Source organism: Mobula hypostoma, chromosome 6 (assembly GCF_963921235.1).
Source record: "Mobula hypostoma chromosome 6, sMobHyp1.1, whole genome shotgun sequence".
Classification (NCBI taxonomy): Eukaryota; Metazoa; Chordata; class Chondrichthyes; order Myliobatiformes; family Myliobatidae; genus Mobula; species Mobula hypostoma.
The window spans coordinates 129,473,560-129,491,210 of NC_086102.1; the positions used below are offsets into that span (position 1 = coordinate 129,473,560).

Genomic DNA, 17,651 nt, shown 5'->3' on the forward strand with positions numbered 1-17,651 from the left:
TGCCCTTTGACCTGCTGCCACAGAAATAGATTTTGGATTTAGTTCTCTTTTTAAATTACTTGTATACATTACCCAGGTTACCTTGGAGACATGGACTTTTCAGCTTCCGGTTTAAACGATGGCATATTTGACAAATTCCATTAAACTACTGACTAGCTGTTCTCTTTCCTGGTTATTAATTGCACATTATTGTCTCAAAACAGTAAATCTCAAATTTTTCATTTGTGTAAATTATACCTCATTTCCAAATAATTAAACAAAGCTTCATTTCTAGAATTCTTTGTCCTAAAGTCAATCCATTGTCTTATCTTGTGTGCCTCATCTCTGCAGTCTCTCCAAGTCCTCCAAATTTCCAAACTACAGTGGATTTTGGTTAACTGGAATACATTGGGACCCAGTGTATTTTGGCCCAATTAAGCTGCTGCTCCAGTTTGCTGAAGTTGCATAGAAATACTTAAAAAGGTATAAAAAGTCAAACTACCATTTAACTGAATAACAAATTAGGTATTTAAATGAAATATAGAACAAATTAGAATACTGTCAACAATACTACTGGTTGACCATCGTCTCTGACAATGACAGGAAGCCTGTGCAGGAGAGTTTTCAAAGTGGAAAATCTGTTGCACTAGGCCAGTTCCACCCTCTTGGCCTTGGATGTCCAGTTCCAGTGGTACGAGTAGTCATCATATCTGGGGTCTTCTATGGTTGCAGTGGATGACCATGACTTCTCCTGTGCCTCATCATGTACTTCACTCTCCATATAGTTTTACAGAACTGCCTTCCTGTGTAGATCTCATTTGCCCAGACTGCCAGAGCTACTTCGCATGCTAGGACAAGCATGTCCTGAACTCTCCAGTATACAAGACCAGCCGGCCATCCGTACCCAGTTAAGCCCGCCTGTTGAGGTGGTGTACCAGGCTTTGCCGTTGTAGCATGCAAATAGTTGCTTGGAGCCAGAGATTTGCAGCTAAGTGTCCAGTGGGGATGAAACGTAATATTCCAAGATGATTATTGATACCTTCAAATTCTTTGTAGTTCCTAACTTGTTGAGTTAGTGAAACCCTTTCATTTTCACTCCCCATTGATTTTAGCATTTTCAAGTCTGAATGCTTGAAACTGCAGTGAGAAGTCTTGAAGTGTCTTACAGCTTACTTGTCACCAACTATCAGTGACAAAAATCACTGCTCTCTGAACACAAACATATGAAACTGATGCTATTTAAAAACTGTTTGCTCTAGGCACAGTGTAGTGTCAAAAGATCACACATGCACAAATGATAGACACTAGTTAGTAATTGTTCAGCAACAATCTCCTGCCCTAATTAAGTGGCATAGTGTCCCAAATAATGAAGAGCGTCTAGGCTATTTTCTCAATTAGTTTTTGTTCTTTAAGAGACATCTCAAATAAGCGGTGTCCCCAATTAACCAGAATCCATGTATATAGCATCTTGAGTGCTCTACCATTTGCAACTGTTAAATCTGCAAATCCCTTCCAAAATCTGTCTTTCTTTCCTTGAAAGGAAAAATCTACCTCTCAACAATATTTTGGCTCTCAGCCCTGGGTACGTGTAGAATTTTTGTTTGTTATTCCTTTTGAAGAATCTTATGTTGTTTACGACATTACAGATGCTATATAAATACTACATAATCTCAAGCTGACATAATTGATCAGATGATAAATTCTTGTTTATTGAAATCTAAACATTTTGAAAAACAAATCATGCTTACCAGGTTAATCATGTATAAAGCACAATCACACAATGAGATAAACTTAAAACATACCTCAATATAAGCAATATTATTACTGGCATCTCTGATCACTGGGTGCCAGTCCTTAGGAGGTTTAGATAAGTTTTTAACATCTGTGACAAACCAACCCAGTCGAGGCCAACCTACAAAGAAAATAGATAATTCAATGTTACTAAAAAACTGAGGATACTGGAAAGTCTGAAATCAAAACAAACTCAAAGTCAGGCAACATCTGTGACGTGCAAATTCAGAGTTAACTTTCCAGTACAATGATACACAGTTTAATCTGAGGCAGGGTGATCAGCAACCAAAAAGGTGTGAAGTTTTCACTCAATTAGTCAAAAATCATAGTACTTGAGGGAATTCTTGACAAAAATCACAAAAAGGAAATCAAAATTAAATAGTGTGTAGATAAGACAGGAAAGTGGGCTGTGAGGCAGAATTAGCAACGATGCTAAATGATGTAGGCCCAGAAGAGATTTTATGGACCTCTCCTAATTTATTCATATTTTTTTAAAGACTTGCAAATCATGTGCATAATTTAAAATGTTTGTGTCCAATTCCATGGAGGAAAATTAGACGAAAAACTCATCAGTTCTCTGTCTTACTGAACTCAAATGACCATGTCACCTACACACCAGGAGTACATTTCTGAGTACCCAAAGAAAGAAAATATCACAAAGAAAATTGTAAACAATACATGAATTAATGGATGATTCCTAGCATGCTCATTTTATTTTGAACACTCCCTGCCCTCAGCCACACCCAACCCCCCCATTGATAGACCTGTTTGCAAACAAGTAGCGTTAACAAAAATATTTTCCCCTCTCTTGTATGAAGCAACGGCCAGTTTACACATCTCTTACAAAAAATGTCATGATGATCAGACATGTTATCCAGTGCTCAGTGATGTGATATTACCTTTAAATTGCACAATATCCCCAGCTTGGGACTTTGGTAATCCTTTATGGCAGGCATCACATGTTAGTGCTACTGATACACCGCAGCTACCAAGCAGAAAGCCAATTTGTTGACTGCCAGCATCCTACCAAAAGCAAAGAAAACATTACTTGAGAAGTTCATTTCAGATTGTATTAATCAATGGCTCAACAATAATATGCAACAGAACCAAGTTCAGTTTTGGATCAGAACTTTAGATATGCAGGATTACCTTTCTTGTTAGTGGTACTTCAATGGGCACAGGAACCAATTCTGCTAAAAGGCAACTGTAAAATGCCACAATAAACGCCACAGGATCATTGTTTGGATACACCAAAGCAACCTGCAAGAGAAGAACCTGGTATTACTTAAAGTCTTAAATTCATACAAGATGCTCCTATTACTTATACACACACACACACACACACACACACACACACACACACACTAGGTTGTGATCATTCCAAGGTTTTAATCATATATCCTACCTAAAATGATTGGAAAGCATTGGGGATGACCAGGGTGTGTGGCATTGTCTTTGAATTATGCTAGTTGCAAATGCTTTATACAGTGAATTCCGGTTAATTGAGACCAGTACATTTTGATCCAATTAAGCAGCTGCCCCAATTAACCAAAGCTTCGTGGAAATAGTTAAAACGGTATATAAAAAAAAGACCGAGTAACAAATGTGTTTAATTGAAATACAGAACAAATTAGAAACTACCAGTATATTAAAACTGTATATTAGATCCTAATAATTATCAACAGAGGAATTCATCCAGTGCACGCTGTCGTGTTCTTTCGTTTGACTGTAAATTTAAAAAATCAGTGCAGACACTGAGTGCAGATAATGGACTGCCTTCATACATTGCTATCTATGATTACATCCTCCAGATCTTCATTTTCGTTGTAATATGCAAGATGACTGTCTATACCTTCAAATTCTTCATATTTCCTAACTTGTTGATGTAGTGAAATCATTTTATTTTTATTCCTGACTATTTCTGGCATCTCCAAGCCTAAATGCTTGAAACCGCAAAATAGTTCGGAACTATCTTGTTGCTCATTTCCTTGCAAATGTCAATGACAAAAATAACTGCTTTTTGAACAAAAACACAAGCAACTGACACTATTTAAAACTGCTTTCTCTCAGCACAGTGTAGTGTCTAACGGTCATAAAAGTGCGCACAACTGACACTCATTAGAACCTGTTTGGTGCATTTTCCTGGCCCAATTAAGTGGCATAGTGTCTCAAATAAACAAAGGGAAACCTGACAAATTTCTCAACTAGTTTTTGCTCTTTAAGAGTGGTCCCAAATAAGTAGCTGCTCCAATTAACCAATGGCTCAATTAACCGGAATGCACTGTAGTTTGATTAGGTTAGGTTGCTCAATGATTGCTGAATGAAACCTGACCATCAGGATAACACAATCTGTAACTATATCCTCTGCATTGGTTTAGAAATTGAAGTAATACAAAAGTGTCACTCAATCTTCAATGCAAAAGTACACAGAGAAAGGGTTCTTTTATTGTAGTTGGCTAGCTGGCACTATTATATGAGCCTTGGCTGTGTTAATATTTCCATGATTTTATGAAAAAGGAACCCTAAAATTCCTTGGCTTGAGTAACATACTCTATCACCAGGTCTCAGCTGCGGATCATTCTTGCTGCTCAGTTTGTTGAGAAGTGTGTAGGCCAGTTTGAGGCTCCGAGTCCAAAGCTTCCCTGAAACAGATAAAACAAAAGGAATTCATCATTAAGTTTTGCAAGGTATACCCTAAATATATTCAGCCTTTGAGTTAAAAAGCTATACAACCAACAAGATAATACCAATGACAAATTCTATAATTACAATTAGTAAGCAGGTCCTTACCATAAGTGAGTGTATAAACTGGCTTCCCTGTTGTATCCAGTGAGGTCAGACAAGATGCTTTGGGTTGAGTGGTGCCCCATCTTTGTAGAGCTGCCAGCAGCGATGGAGGCCAATTTGTCACTACTCCTAATGGTTCTCCTTGTAAAGGCGTCGTCTGCAAACCTTCTGGTTTTGGCTGATTTGGGTCAGCTTGAGGGGCTGAAAGTGAAGCAAGGTAGTAAATGTAAGCAATATCAAAAACAAAATAAAATCTTAGGTGGTCTCATAGTTCTCATTCTTAAAACAGAAGCATTAGAAAGTCGAATGCTTTCATATACAACAGTCATATCAGAAAACCGATTGTAGAAAGTGTGAACACCTATGTATGACTGACATCACTGCAAGTATATACACAAAAATATGCTTTGCCTACATGAAAGGTGAGGGCTGTTGCCTTCAAGTTAAAGAGGTTATCTGCAACTCATCTTCACTGAATCATGAGTGGCCTACCATTCATCACAAAAAACATACATCATTCCGAACAGTCACTGACTCATTTGTCCAACATGATGAGCTACTGATCAGAGAACTCAATCAATAATTCAGGGGCAAATATGCAACAAAACAGGATAGTGCCAATTTCAGCTGTGGGAAGATACCCAGCCATGCGACAATGTAAAGGTCATGTTTCACACGTGACTATCACATGAATGTTGTGCATAACTACACAAAAAGAACAAGAACCAAGATTTACAATCATGCTGTGAACACTAGAACACAATATCACTCTTTCACAGCCCCATGCAAAACAGGTTTAGGCCTACAACAGAATCATGAATGGACCATGGATGGACCAATGTTGCCTTTCTCAAAAAGTATTTTCCTGTGGGAGGCTTCAAAATGCACTTCAATAGGTCTCTGTTGATGCTTTAATGTAAGTAAAAAAAACTTCTGGGCCAAGATCTTATCACATCAGAGATCATGATTCAGCATACTGTGTTTAGGAGCCATGCATCTGTTTTCCATCTGCATTGTATTGTGTGTTGCACGTTTATATTTATTATAATAGTTAGTCATGTGGGTGAGGTGCAGTGAAAGCAAAGGGAATGAATTCCATATCCATGCTTTATTCTGGGCAGAATTTCACTAAAGTCTACTTAAGTACATTTATTATCGCTCATTTTAATTTCATAAGTTTCATGGTTTCAAGACTATGCTTTGCTAGTTGTTAAGGATTGAATATATTTCTCTGACTTCTTGAATATTATCAGATTCATCAGAGGGCACGTCATACATGGATAGCTACCCATGTGATCACCAGCAGCAACATTAGTTTGTTCCGTTGCCGCTACACTGTGGTCAAGGGAATGAACTCTGACTCTTTGTAATGTCACCAGAGTTGGAAGGAAGAGGATAATGAACCTCGCATTAGGGTTATAGGGTTATTATAGTGCTAAGGGCACAATACTTAAGAGAAATTAGTGACAATATAAATGTGTAATTTGTAAATGACAATTGACTATACTAAGGAGACAGTAGGAAAGGATTTTTCCCATGTTCTTCAAATAGTTCAAGTTCAGAAACTTTTCCCCTTAGCAAACTCTTATCACATCAATGGACTAGTAATCCCTGCCAGAGTCAATCACTGCAAGTTGGTAAATCAAATTAACTAGCACAACAATTTGAAAGATAATTGTTTTGAATTAAATTTTTGAATAACTTACATCTCTGACATTTACTGCAGACTCGCACTGATCTCAAGTGTTAATGATAGGGAGGTGCATTCACATGAAATTTGTGTAACAGCTTAAGATAATAAGCTTCGGTGTTTGCAGTTACACTTGGTCCAAACAATCAGTTTAGCACTTCACAAGTTGCAGAATAGTTATATAAAAAGAAGTAAGAGCAGCTCATGTATTTACATGCTGTCACAAAATTACTAGTATACAGGTAAGAATGAGGAAAGGAGGCTGTAATGGTTTCCTGGTAGACCCTCAAGAAAATGCAGGGTTGAGGACTTACCCAAACAATTCAGGGTACATCAACAAGAAAACTGACACAGAACTCTGCTCATGCCTTTGCAAAGCTGCAACATTCTTAACCACAACATCCCTCAAAACAAATTAAATGCTGAAACTTCAATCCTCAAACAGTGCAAGCAGAATCATCTGCATCTCACCACCAGTAAGACAAAGGAGATGGTGTTGGACTTCAATACTAAGCCTACACTGTTCCGTTACTATTGATGGTGAGGGCAAGTACCTGGGGGTGCACCTGGGTGACGAACTTGAGTGGAGACCAACACAGAGGCTGTGTACAAGAAGGGCCAAAGTCACCTCTACTTCCTAAGGAGACTGAGATCCTTTGGAGTATGCAGACCTCTCCTTCACATGTTCTACCAATCTGTTGTTGGCAGTAGAATCTTCTTTGTGGTGTGTGCTGGGGTTTTAGCATCAACACGGGTGATGCCAACAGGCTCAATAAACTGATTGGAAAAGTTGGCTCTGTTATAGGAATCAAACTGGACACACTGGAGGCTGTGATAGAACAAAGGACCCTACGGAAAATCCTGACAATTCTGGACAATGATTCTCACCCTCCGTATGCCACCTTGGCCGAACAGAGGAGCACTTTTAGTAACAGACTCAGACAACTGTGCTGCTCCAAAGAGCGCGATATGAGGTCATTCTTACCCTAGGCCATTAGGCTCTATAATGAGTCAACCTATAGCCCGTGAAGTGATGACACCTTCCTGTTAGACTGTTTCAAGTAACTTTTTTTTTAAATTCTTTCTTCCTTCCCTTCTAATATTTGTATATTTTTATATCTGTGCACTTGTAATGCTACTGAGACACTATAATTTCTTTTGGGATCAATAAAGAATCTAGCTTAAACAACTAAATCACGAAACTACAATATTGATTTCCAACTTTCCCAATGTACCAGAACGTAAGCTGCTGAAAATGACAAGGATAAAAAAAAAATCACATACAAGGGCTGTAAAGGTGAAAGGAAACAATTAATTGTTGTGCCCTAAACCACAAAACTATATTAAAGAATCTCAGAGAAAAATAAAAGCTTTCCCAACATGATTGGCCAAATGATATCTGAAAATTAAATTCATATAATTTCTCTGATAGAGCACTGCTAATTCAATATTCACTAATCTTAAAAACATTATCTTTATTTGGACTTGCACCTTCTAGCTGTTCTTCAAAGTCGTCCACAAAGAACTCCTTCAAAGGTGGTCGCTTGGGTCTCTTGAGTGTGTTCAGAAGCTGCTGAATTTTTGATGAAACTCTACTATTCACAGGTACTCCTGCCAAAATAAGCACATTAATATTTTCCCTACATTTTTCTGCTATGTATGGCATCCACAGATTTTATTTTAAAATACTGTAAACCAGTGGTCCCCAACCTCTGGGCCGCAGACCGATACCAGGCCGTGAAGCATGCAGTGGTACAGCGGTAACCGGAACGCACCCAGCACATCTTTAAGAAAAAAGCCGAAATAAACAAGCTAATTAATTACGTGCTGGGCGGCCACTGCTGTAAACAATTCAAATATTACAGACTGAAAAGGTATACAAGTAAAGCCATCTTCAAGAGATAAATCAGGTGTTTAAAATCAGAGAAATAGTTTTATTTTTAATGAATTTTGCATCATTAATGTCTCAACATATTGTGCATAGTACTTTCAATTGAATAAATGACATGTTATTCAACTTCACATTTGTTGCACAACTTATCATTTAAGAAAACATATATCACTTGCACTCAGGAATCTGAAGCTCCTTGAAGACTCTGAGCATAAAATGACAACTGAAGCAGTAGTGAGGGAGCGCTACATTTCTGAAATGAGTTTCCTTTGATTAGATGTCAACCAAGGATCCATCTGCCCTCTCAGGTGAATTTACAATTTGCTAGCAAGGCAAACCAGATAACCTGAAGTGAGTTTTTTTTACCAGAGTATCCTGATCAATATTTATGGATGAACCAAAGTAGAAGTGGATGTTTGTTACATTGCTGTTGTGAGGCACTACTGTGTCAAAATGGGTTGCCATATTTCCTGTGTTATATTTATGACTGTACTATTAACATACTTAGGTTATTAACATATCAAATACTTTTGACATTCCAACATTTTTTAAATTACATAATCTGGGCAAATCATGCCCAAATTGTCGAGATGAATGGCTCCCTCACAATGCTAAGTTTTCAATGTCAAACAAATATAAGGATTCAATACAGACTTGTGTGGTCGCAGGCCCACAATGCATTAAACATGGCAGGTTTGGTGTTTAGCCAAATGGCAAGGTGTTTAATTTGAGAATCAGAGAAAACTAAAAGATGAGTAGGTATTTCTTTTTTATGTCTGCTTCATTAAAATATATCAGTGCCAGAAGTTGAACTAGTTCCATTCCACCCCAACTCACCATCAGCAGTCTCCATTGAGCCACTGTTGAAAACTCGAGGTACACCACGAACTGAAGACACTTGTGGTCTCTCAAAGTGGGTAACACGCTCTGATGCACCTGTGGTCACATCTGGCGGTGCTGAGTGGTTGTCTGACAAAAGGGAAAAGGATTAGAACATTAGCTCCTTCTGAAAAAAAGATTCGAGAATGCACTTAAAACAAAAAAAAAAGAAAAATTATTCTTCAAATGGTTATCTCTTCACTTCCTTCCTCTACACATGAACACCCCCTCTCACCCCCTCAATTAAGAGTTGTCTGCTTTCCAAAAAATAGCTGAAATCACTATCACAATACCATGATAGAACTGATAACAACTGGCAGCATTTGAGAGGGCCGTCAAGAAATGCTCACACAACAGCTCTGTCTGCAAAGTGATTACAAATGGTAGCTCTGTTAATTTTCCCCAGTCCAACTGAAGGAACTTATATCAAACACCATATTCCTACAACTTTATGACCAAGATCAGTTGATTTACAGCACAGCTGTAAATCTGCCTACAGCAAGCCGCTCTCAAAAACTGAGCGACCATGCAAGAACAGTACTAGTGAGGAAACCCACCAGGAGACCTATGACAAGTCTGCAAGAGTTACAAACTTCAGTGGTTGAGATGGAAGAGAGCCAAAGGGAAAAGGGAAAGCCACTGTTCAACAAAACTCACATGACATCTCGGCTAGAGTTTGCCAGAGGGCATGTGGGAGACTCTGAAGTCAGCTGGAAGAAGGTTCTATGGTCTGATGAAACGAAAACTGAGCTTTTTGGCCATCAGACTAAATTTTTGGTGCAAGCCAAACACCACACATTATCAAAAACACACCATTCCTACCGTGAAGCATGGCCACATCATACTGTGGGGTTGCTTCACTGCATCAGGCTCTGGAAGGCTTGTGGAGAGTAAAATAAATGCAGCAAAATACAGGGAAATCCTGGAGGAAAACCTGATGTAGTCTGCAAGAGAACTGCAACTTGGGAGAAGGTTTTTCCAGCTAGACAATGACTCCAAGCATAAAGCCAAAGCTACACAGGAATGGCTTAAAAACAACAAAGTTAATGTCCTGGAGTGGCCAAGTCAGAGTCCTGATCTCCATCCAACTGAGAATTTGTGACTGGACTTGAAAAGGGCTGTTCACTCACAATCTCCATGCAATCTGACAGAACTTGAGCAGTTTTGTAAAGAAAAATGGTAAAAATTGCAGTGTCCAGATGTGCTGATAGAAACCTACCTACACAGAGTCAAGGCTGTAATTGTTGCCAAGAGTGCATCTACTAAATACTGACTTGAAGGGGGTGAGTAATTATGCAATCAATTATTTTGTGTTTAATCATTTTTATAAATTTAGACCAAATTGTAGAAATTTGTTTTCACTTTGGCATGAAAGAGTCTTTTCTGTTGATCAGTGTCAAAAAAAACAAATTAAATCCACTGTGATTCAATGTTGTAAAACAAGAAACATGAAAACTTCGAAGAGGGGTGAATATTTTTTTCTAGGCACTGTTACATCAACATATTTAGCTTGAAGCTAAGGATGTATGTGAAGGAGAGAACGAGATAGAAACATCTCGAGTTATTCAGTAAATGACCACATTATGATTCAGGTTGAATGCATACTACTTAAAGCCTGGAAGTATGTACCAGCAGGCTCAAGGACAGCTTCTATCTTGCTGTTATAAGACTAATGAATGGTCTCTTAGTATGATAAGATGGACCGTTGACCTCACAATCTATCTTACTATGGCCTTGCACCTTATTCTCTGACTGCACTGCACTTTCTGTATATTTTTGCGTTGTACTACCTCAATGTACTGATGTGATTAATTGTATGGGTGGCATGCAAAACAAAGCTTTTCACTGTACATGTGATGATGATAAATATATTTCCCTTCTTTTTTTCTAAATTTACCAGCAGTTATCCCAACTGCTTGTTCATGACTGGTCCACATTTACAAAATCTACAATTAATATGAGGAACATGAGTAATGGATCTATTTTATGTACTAAGATCAGAAGCTGACAGAATTGATGTCCATTCTGTAATATTTTGTCTCGAAAACTCATGCAGAAAAGTCTAACTGAACAGAAGATGGTAACAAGTTACAGTAGGAGACAACACTTATTTTGCTTTATACTGGCAAGATTCTACAATCACATAGATTCAAAAGTTTATACATAATGTGATTACAAAATATTAAAACCCTTAAAATATCAATTCATACCCAATTAAAGCTTTAGATAGATTGACTGCCCTCATTTTTATCCATTGAATCATCTAGAATTCCATATTCAATCTGGCATGTTTTGACCCACTTAACATCTATAAATCTGCTTAAACTGTTATTGTCTATTGCATCATTTGTAAGATTTGCCAGTCTTACCATTTGCAAATAACATTTGAAATTATGCCCAGTATATTCAAATCCAGGTCAAACCTGTGCAACCATAAAGGGTGTTTGATCCACTAAAACGCAAGGAACAATAACTCATACTTTCATAATCTAATTTCCATACTAACTATAAATGACCATATGTTGCTTACTGTTGTCCTTCCTGCACCTCTGATTCCTTTCTTTTGCTTATATTTGTGATAATGCAGACGCACTACAAAAGTGTGTTCAGGATAGACCAGGAATAGCACAATGCTTCCAGGTATTCAGTATTCTGAAGGTTAGACTGAAGCCTATGCAGAATGTTCTGTAGCTTGCTTCATATCAATCAAACCCAAAAAGTCAGTTTTGCTGTTAAATTAGATTTCCAGCAGCTATCACAGGAATCAGCATGTTGGCACTTTCTATGCAACAAGTCACACAGGAACCAACTTATTTTGGTACTGATGTCTGTGATGTCAGCTCTGGCAGAATAAAAAAAGTGTTGAGTAACTGGAATTTTAAAAAAATCAGTCACAATGTTATACATCACTCAAACCCAATGACAAAGTCGTCACACAGACTTTTACATTCCAATCATTTATAAGAAAATGATTATGTATATTTTGATTGCAAATAAAAGCATCCTAAATTTCAAGAACAGATTATTTTTGAAAGGACCATTTGACAACCACAAAAAGCGATAGAGAATATACCCATTAACAAAACATATAACACTACAATAATTTCTTATACAGCAACAGAAAAACACTTTCAGCACACCTACCATCAAAGAGCCACTTACACCAACTTCACTTTTATTCCCCCACCCCCCACAAGTCCACAGATTCTACCACTCAACTACAACTAGAGAGCCAATTTACCTATCAATTTGCAGGTTTTGGGGTTATGAGAGAAGTGCTAACTCCACACAGACAGCACACAAGGTCAGCTTTGATTTCAAGAGGACTAGAATGTAAAAACAAGGATGTACTGCTAAAGCTTTATAAGTTATTGGCCAGACCATAGAGAACTGTGAGCAGTTTTGGGCCTCTTACCTAAGAAAAGATGTGCGGGTATTGGATTTGGTCTGGAGGAGGTTCATGAGAATGATCCCAGGAATGAAAGGGCAACATATAAAAGTATTTGATGGCTCTAGACCTGGACTCACTGGAGTTCAGAAGAATGAAGGAGGATCTCATTGAAACCTATTGAATATTGAAAGGCTTAGAGAGAGTGTACGTGGAGAGGATGTTTCCTATAGTGAGGGAGTATAGGACCAGAAAGCACAGACTCAAAATACAAGGATATCCCAATGGAACAGAGATGAGTATGAATCTATTTTGCCAGAGGGTGGTGAATCTGTGGAATTCATTGGCACAGACAGCTGTGGAGGTAATGTCATTGGATATATTTAAAATGAACGTTGATAGGAACTTGATTAAAAAGGCTGTTGAAGAGAAGGCAAGAAAACCAAAGTTCAAAGTAAATTTAGTATCAAAATACAAATATGTCACCATATACTGTGAGGTGGTACATTTGGACATTCACACCAGGGTAGGACCTATACAGTGAATGGTAGGGCACTGCCAAGTGTTGTGGAACAGCGGGGCCTGGGAGTACAAGTGTGTAGTTCTCTGAAAGCAGCCGTGCAAGTTGACAGGATGTTGAAAGTGGCATTTAGCATACTGGACTACATCAGTCAGGGCATCTGTTTAGGAGTTGGGACATTACATTGCAGTTATACAAGTCATTGGTGAGCCTGCACTTGGATAACTGTGTAGAGTTTTGGTTGCACTGTTATAGGAAAGACATTGTCAAGCTGGAGAGAGTATAGTAGAGATTTTCCAAGGAGCTGCCTGGACAAGAGAGCCCGAGATATCAGGAGAGATTGACCAAGTTGGATTTTTATTCCCTGGAATGCAAGAAAATGAGGAGCAGCCTCATAGAAGTTTATACAATCATGAGGGGTATAGAGAAGGTGGGAGGTCATAGTCCTTTCCCTAGCATTGGGGAGTCCAAAACTTGAGAACACAGATACAAAGTTAAGAGTGGAGAGATTTAAAAAGACAGTCGAGAGGTAATGAATTTACACAGAGTACTTGGAATGAGCTGTAATATGGTGGTCGAGATAGGCACAATTTAAGAGGTATTTGGAAGCATATGTGGAGGGGAGAGGCCGAGCTCAGGCAACAGGGACTAGCAGGGAGGTTGCTGTAGTCAGCATGCACCAGTTGGGCTGAAGGGCCTGTTTCCATGCTGTATAGCTCTATGACTCTGTGACGTGTATACTACCCTGAGATTCATTTTCTTGCAGGTATTCACAGTAAATACAAATAAACACTATTTAGTCAATGAAAAACTGCACACTGCAAAGACGGGCAAATAACCATAACAATGTGCAAAAGACAATAAACTACAAATACAAAAAAAAGCAATAAATATCAAAAACACAATTTGTAGAGTCCTTAAAACTTATTCCAGAGGTTGTGAAATCAGTTCAGTATGAGGGTCACAAAAGTTAACTTCTCTGGGTTGAGGGGCAATAACTGTTCCTGAACATGGTAGTGTAGGACTTGAAGCTCCTGTACCTCCTCCCTGGTGGCAGCAGCAAGAAGAGAGCACGGCCTAAGATGGTGGGGTCCTTAACGGGACACTGCTTTCCTACGACAGTACTTCTTGTAACTGTGCTCAACAGTGGGTAGGGCTTTACCTGCGATAGACTAGGCTACATCCACTACTTTTTCATTCAAGGGCATTGGTATTTCTATACCAGAGCATGATGCAACGGTCAGTATATTCTCCACCATGCATCTATAGAAGCTTGTCAAAGCTTTAGATGGCATGCCAAATCTGGGCAAACTTCTAAGTGGAGGTGCTGCTGTGCCATCTTCACAATGACACTCATGAGCTGCGCCCAGGAGAGATCCTCTGAAATGACAATGCTGAGGTATTTAAAGTTGCTGACTCTCCACATCTGATCCTCAGATGATGACTGGCTCATGACCTCTGGTTTTCTCCCCCAATAGTCAGTAATTAGCTCCTTGGTTTTGCTGAGATTCATTGAGTGGTCCCATTCAGCCAGATTTTCAATAATCCTCCTCCATATGGTATTGGATCTGTACTTAGCCTCACAGTCAGAAGTATAAAGCAAGGACAGCAGAGGGCTAAGCACACAATCTTGTGGTGCACCTGTGCTAATGGAAATTGTAGAGGAAATATAGTTGCCAATCCAAACTGACTAGGGTCTTTAAGTGAGGAAATCAAGGATCCAGTTGCACAAGGAGGTATTGAGGCCAAGGCATTGGGGCTTATTGATTAGTTTTGAAGGGATGATAGTGTTAAATGTAGAGCTGTAGTTATTTGAGAGAATCCTGATGTGTACATCTTCACTGTCCAGATGTTCGAAAGTTGAACGAAGAGCCAATGAAATAGCACCTGCTGTTGACCTATTGTAACGGTAGGCAAAATGGAGCAGATCCAAGTCATTCTTCAGGCGGGAGTAGGTATGTTTCATCACCAGCCTCTACTTTGCATGATGGCTTTCCTGAGGTCATATTTTCCTTGATCGCAAGACTTCAACACCATTCATCTGGCCCTCAGCCGATTGCAGATCTTAGTTTATCTAGGGCTACGTCCACGTTAGACCGGATAAATCCGTAACCGAGGCTTTTTCTGGTTGTTTTGATCCTCCGTTCACACTGAAACGGCGTCTTCCTCCCCCGAAAACGGAGCTTTTCAAAAACGCTCTTCAGAGTGAATAAATCTGAAAACACCTAATGGTCAGTGTAGTCTGTACGAGGTAACCGGTTCTTTCTAAAAACGCTGTCATGACGTGCCGGAACTGATGGTGGCGGCAGCGCAGCATTTCATTGTTTTCTTGAACGTAACCTCCAACACCACAACAACAATGGCGGACAGCTTCATGCACGTGTGGTTTATTTTATTGTCTACGTTAATTTCAACCCCACCACACAACCTAACAATTTCAGAACAGACGGCAACGAGACTGAAGCAAGAGTTAGAAATGTACTTAGCAAATACTTTGACCTATAACTTACTGAATACTGAATAAGTAAGTGTACTCACTTTGCCCTGTTTTCCATCCTTGCTTGTATGGAGGTGGTTTAGCTATTTATGCAAGTACTTCTCTGACAATAGATGTATAACAGCCTAATGCTCAAGGAGATCTGTTTTTTTTTGTAAGAATGATGTAATGGTCTTTTGGAGGTCACCTGATGTGATTTTCCCACCAATGTGAGGTCACGTGATGACATGTGACCCATGACTATATAAGGGTTGCTCCAGGTGATGCAGTGGGGTTTTGAGTTTGTAGATTTCCAGGTAAAGCATGCTGTATCTCCCTTTCTGTCGCATGTTTGTTTTTGTGACGCAGTTTCATTTTTAAAACGGAGTCTGCGTTCTGTTGCAAGATACCATATTATTTGGACTGGAAATTTTTGCTGGATGTGTTGATTTACTCAATTCCAACATTAGAAGGGAGAGTGAAGAATTTACCCAAGTGCAGGATCGAGGGATTGAGAGGAGTCGGCATCGTTTGGCAGTTTAATAAAAGATCGACCTTATTGAGTCTTCGTTGGAGTAGCAACCTACATCGAAAAGAGCAAAGAGCTCATGCAAAGGTTTGCGCTCTCTCTCTAAAGGAATTTAAGGTCAGTTGATTTAAATTGTTTATTTTCGGCATCGTGAATCCTGTGGACAGAACCAGCAGGAAAGTTGCGTCTGTGAAGAAATCCTTCTCCAGAGCAGTCTCTCCCAATTGAACGTGTAAATCTGTAGAACTTTCGAAGTTATCGCTTTAACAACTACATCTGACTTTATCGCTTTAAGAATTGTTTTCGCATTTAACGCTTTAAGAACCAGAGTTGAATGGCAAGTTGGTGAATGGCTGCATATCTGTTAACTTCCGGTTAAAGTTTTTGTTTGTTTTTTTTCCTTATCGTTTATCCGTGTTTAATAAATGTTTGGTTGTTTTTATATAACCTGTCTCAATTGATATTCATTGTTGCCGTTTACGTAACATAATCGTGGGGGCTTGGCCAGGAAATGTTCTGATTTTGAGTTTAAGTGCTGGTAATTGCCATTTTGATTTGGAAAAGGGAAATACCCGATTTTTTTTTGGTTTGATTGGTGTGTGTGTTGTATTCGGCAACAATGGATATTGACGGGTTTTTGAAGACGCCTGACTCGGGAGCTTTAGAGAATGCGAGAAAACCTGAGGTATTGGAAATTGCTAGAAAGTTGGATATTAAAGGAATTACGAGGAATTCCACCAAGGCTTTCATACAAAGAAAAATTGCTGAACATTATATTACTTTGAATTCATTTGATGAGGAGGTGTTAGATAAGTTTCCAATGAGTAATCTGGAAATGGAGTTACATGTTGAACAAATAAAGTTAAAGCAATCAGAAGCTGACTTGGAAAAGAGTCGGTTAGAAGCTGTAAATAAACAGAAGGAATTCCAGGCTATGGAGACTATTAAAATAAGGGAATTCGAAGAAAGAGAGGCCCTTAAAAAAAAGGGAATTTGCAGAAAGAGAAGCTGAAAACCAGAGGAAATTTGAGCTAGAGATGCAGAAATTAAAGTCTGGGAATCAATCTTCTGCTTCTACAAAACAGTTTATTGCTAGTCGTGAGGTTATTTTGGCTCCTCCATTTAATGAAGCTGATGTGGACACATATTTCCAACATTTCAAAACAGTTGCTCCAGAGACTCATTGCACCAAGATGCAGCACAGAGCATCATAGGAAGCCATTCCTGCATGTGGCCATCAAGCTTTACAACTCTTCCCTTGGAGGGTCAGACACCCTGAGCCAATAGGCTGGTCCTGGACTTATTTCATAATTTCCTGGCATAATTTACATATTACTATTTAGCTATTTATGGTTCTATTGCTATTTATATTTATGGTGCAACTGTAATGAAAACCAATTTCCCCCGGAATCGATAAAGTACAACTATGACTATGAAAGACCAATGGCCAGTGATGTTACAAAGTAATTAAAGGCAAGGCACAACAAATTTATACAGCTTTAAATGCTGAGCAAGCACCAGATTATGAAATTGTTAAACAGCATATATTAAAGGCATAAGAGATGGTTCCGCAAGCGTATAGAGAAAGATTTAGAAATTTCAAGAAATCGGTGGAAAAAACTTCTGTGGAATTTGCCTATGAGAAATCTGTGTGTTTTGAGGGATGGGTTTCCTCTAAAAGTGTGAATGAAGAGTATAATAAATTAAAAGAGTTGATGTTG

General features: G+C 38.8%; 1 protein-coding gene across 2 annotated transcripts in view; it reads right to left on the minus strand.

Annotated features, from left to right (window-relative positions):
- LOC134348396 (disco-interacting protein 2 homolog A-like) overlaps positions 1-17,651 on the minus strand; it is a 296,806-nt gene that overhangs the window by 90,358 nt on the left and 188,797 nt on the right. For both annotated transcript variants that reach the window (XM_063051696.1, XM_063051695.1), the window contains 7 exons: positions 8,976-9,107; positions 7,739-7,858; positions 4,561-4,758; positions 4,321-4,412; positions 2,920-3,030; positions 2,670-2,793; positions 1,782-1,891 (listed from right to left, as the gene is read on the minus strand). In XM_063051696.1, coding sequence (XP_062907766.1) covers positions 1,782-1,891; positions 2,670-2,793; positions 2,920-3,030; positions 4,321-4,412; positions 4,561-4,758; positions 7,739-7,858; positions 8,976-9,107 — 887 coding nt within the window. The remainder of the gene's footprint in view (positions 1-1,781; positions 1,892-2,669; positions 2,794-2,919; positions 3,031-4,320; positions 4,413-4,560; positions 4,759-7,738; positions 7,859-8,975; positions 9,108-17,651) is intronic.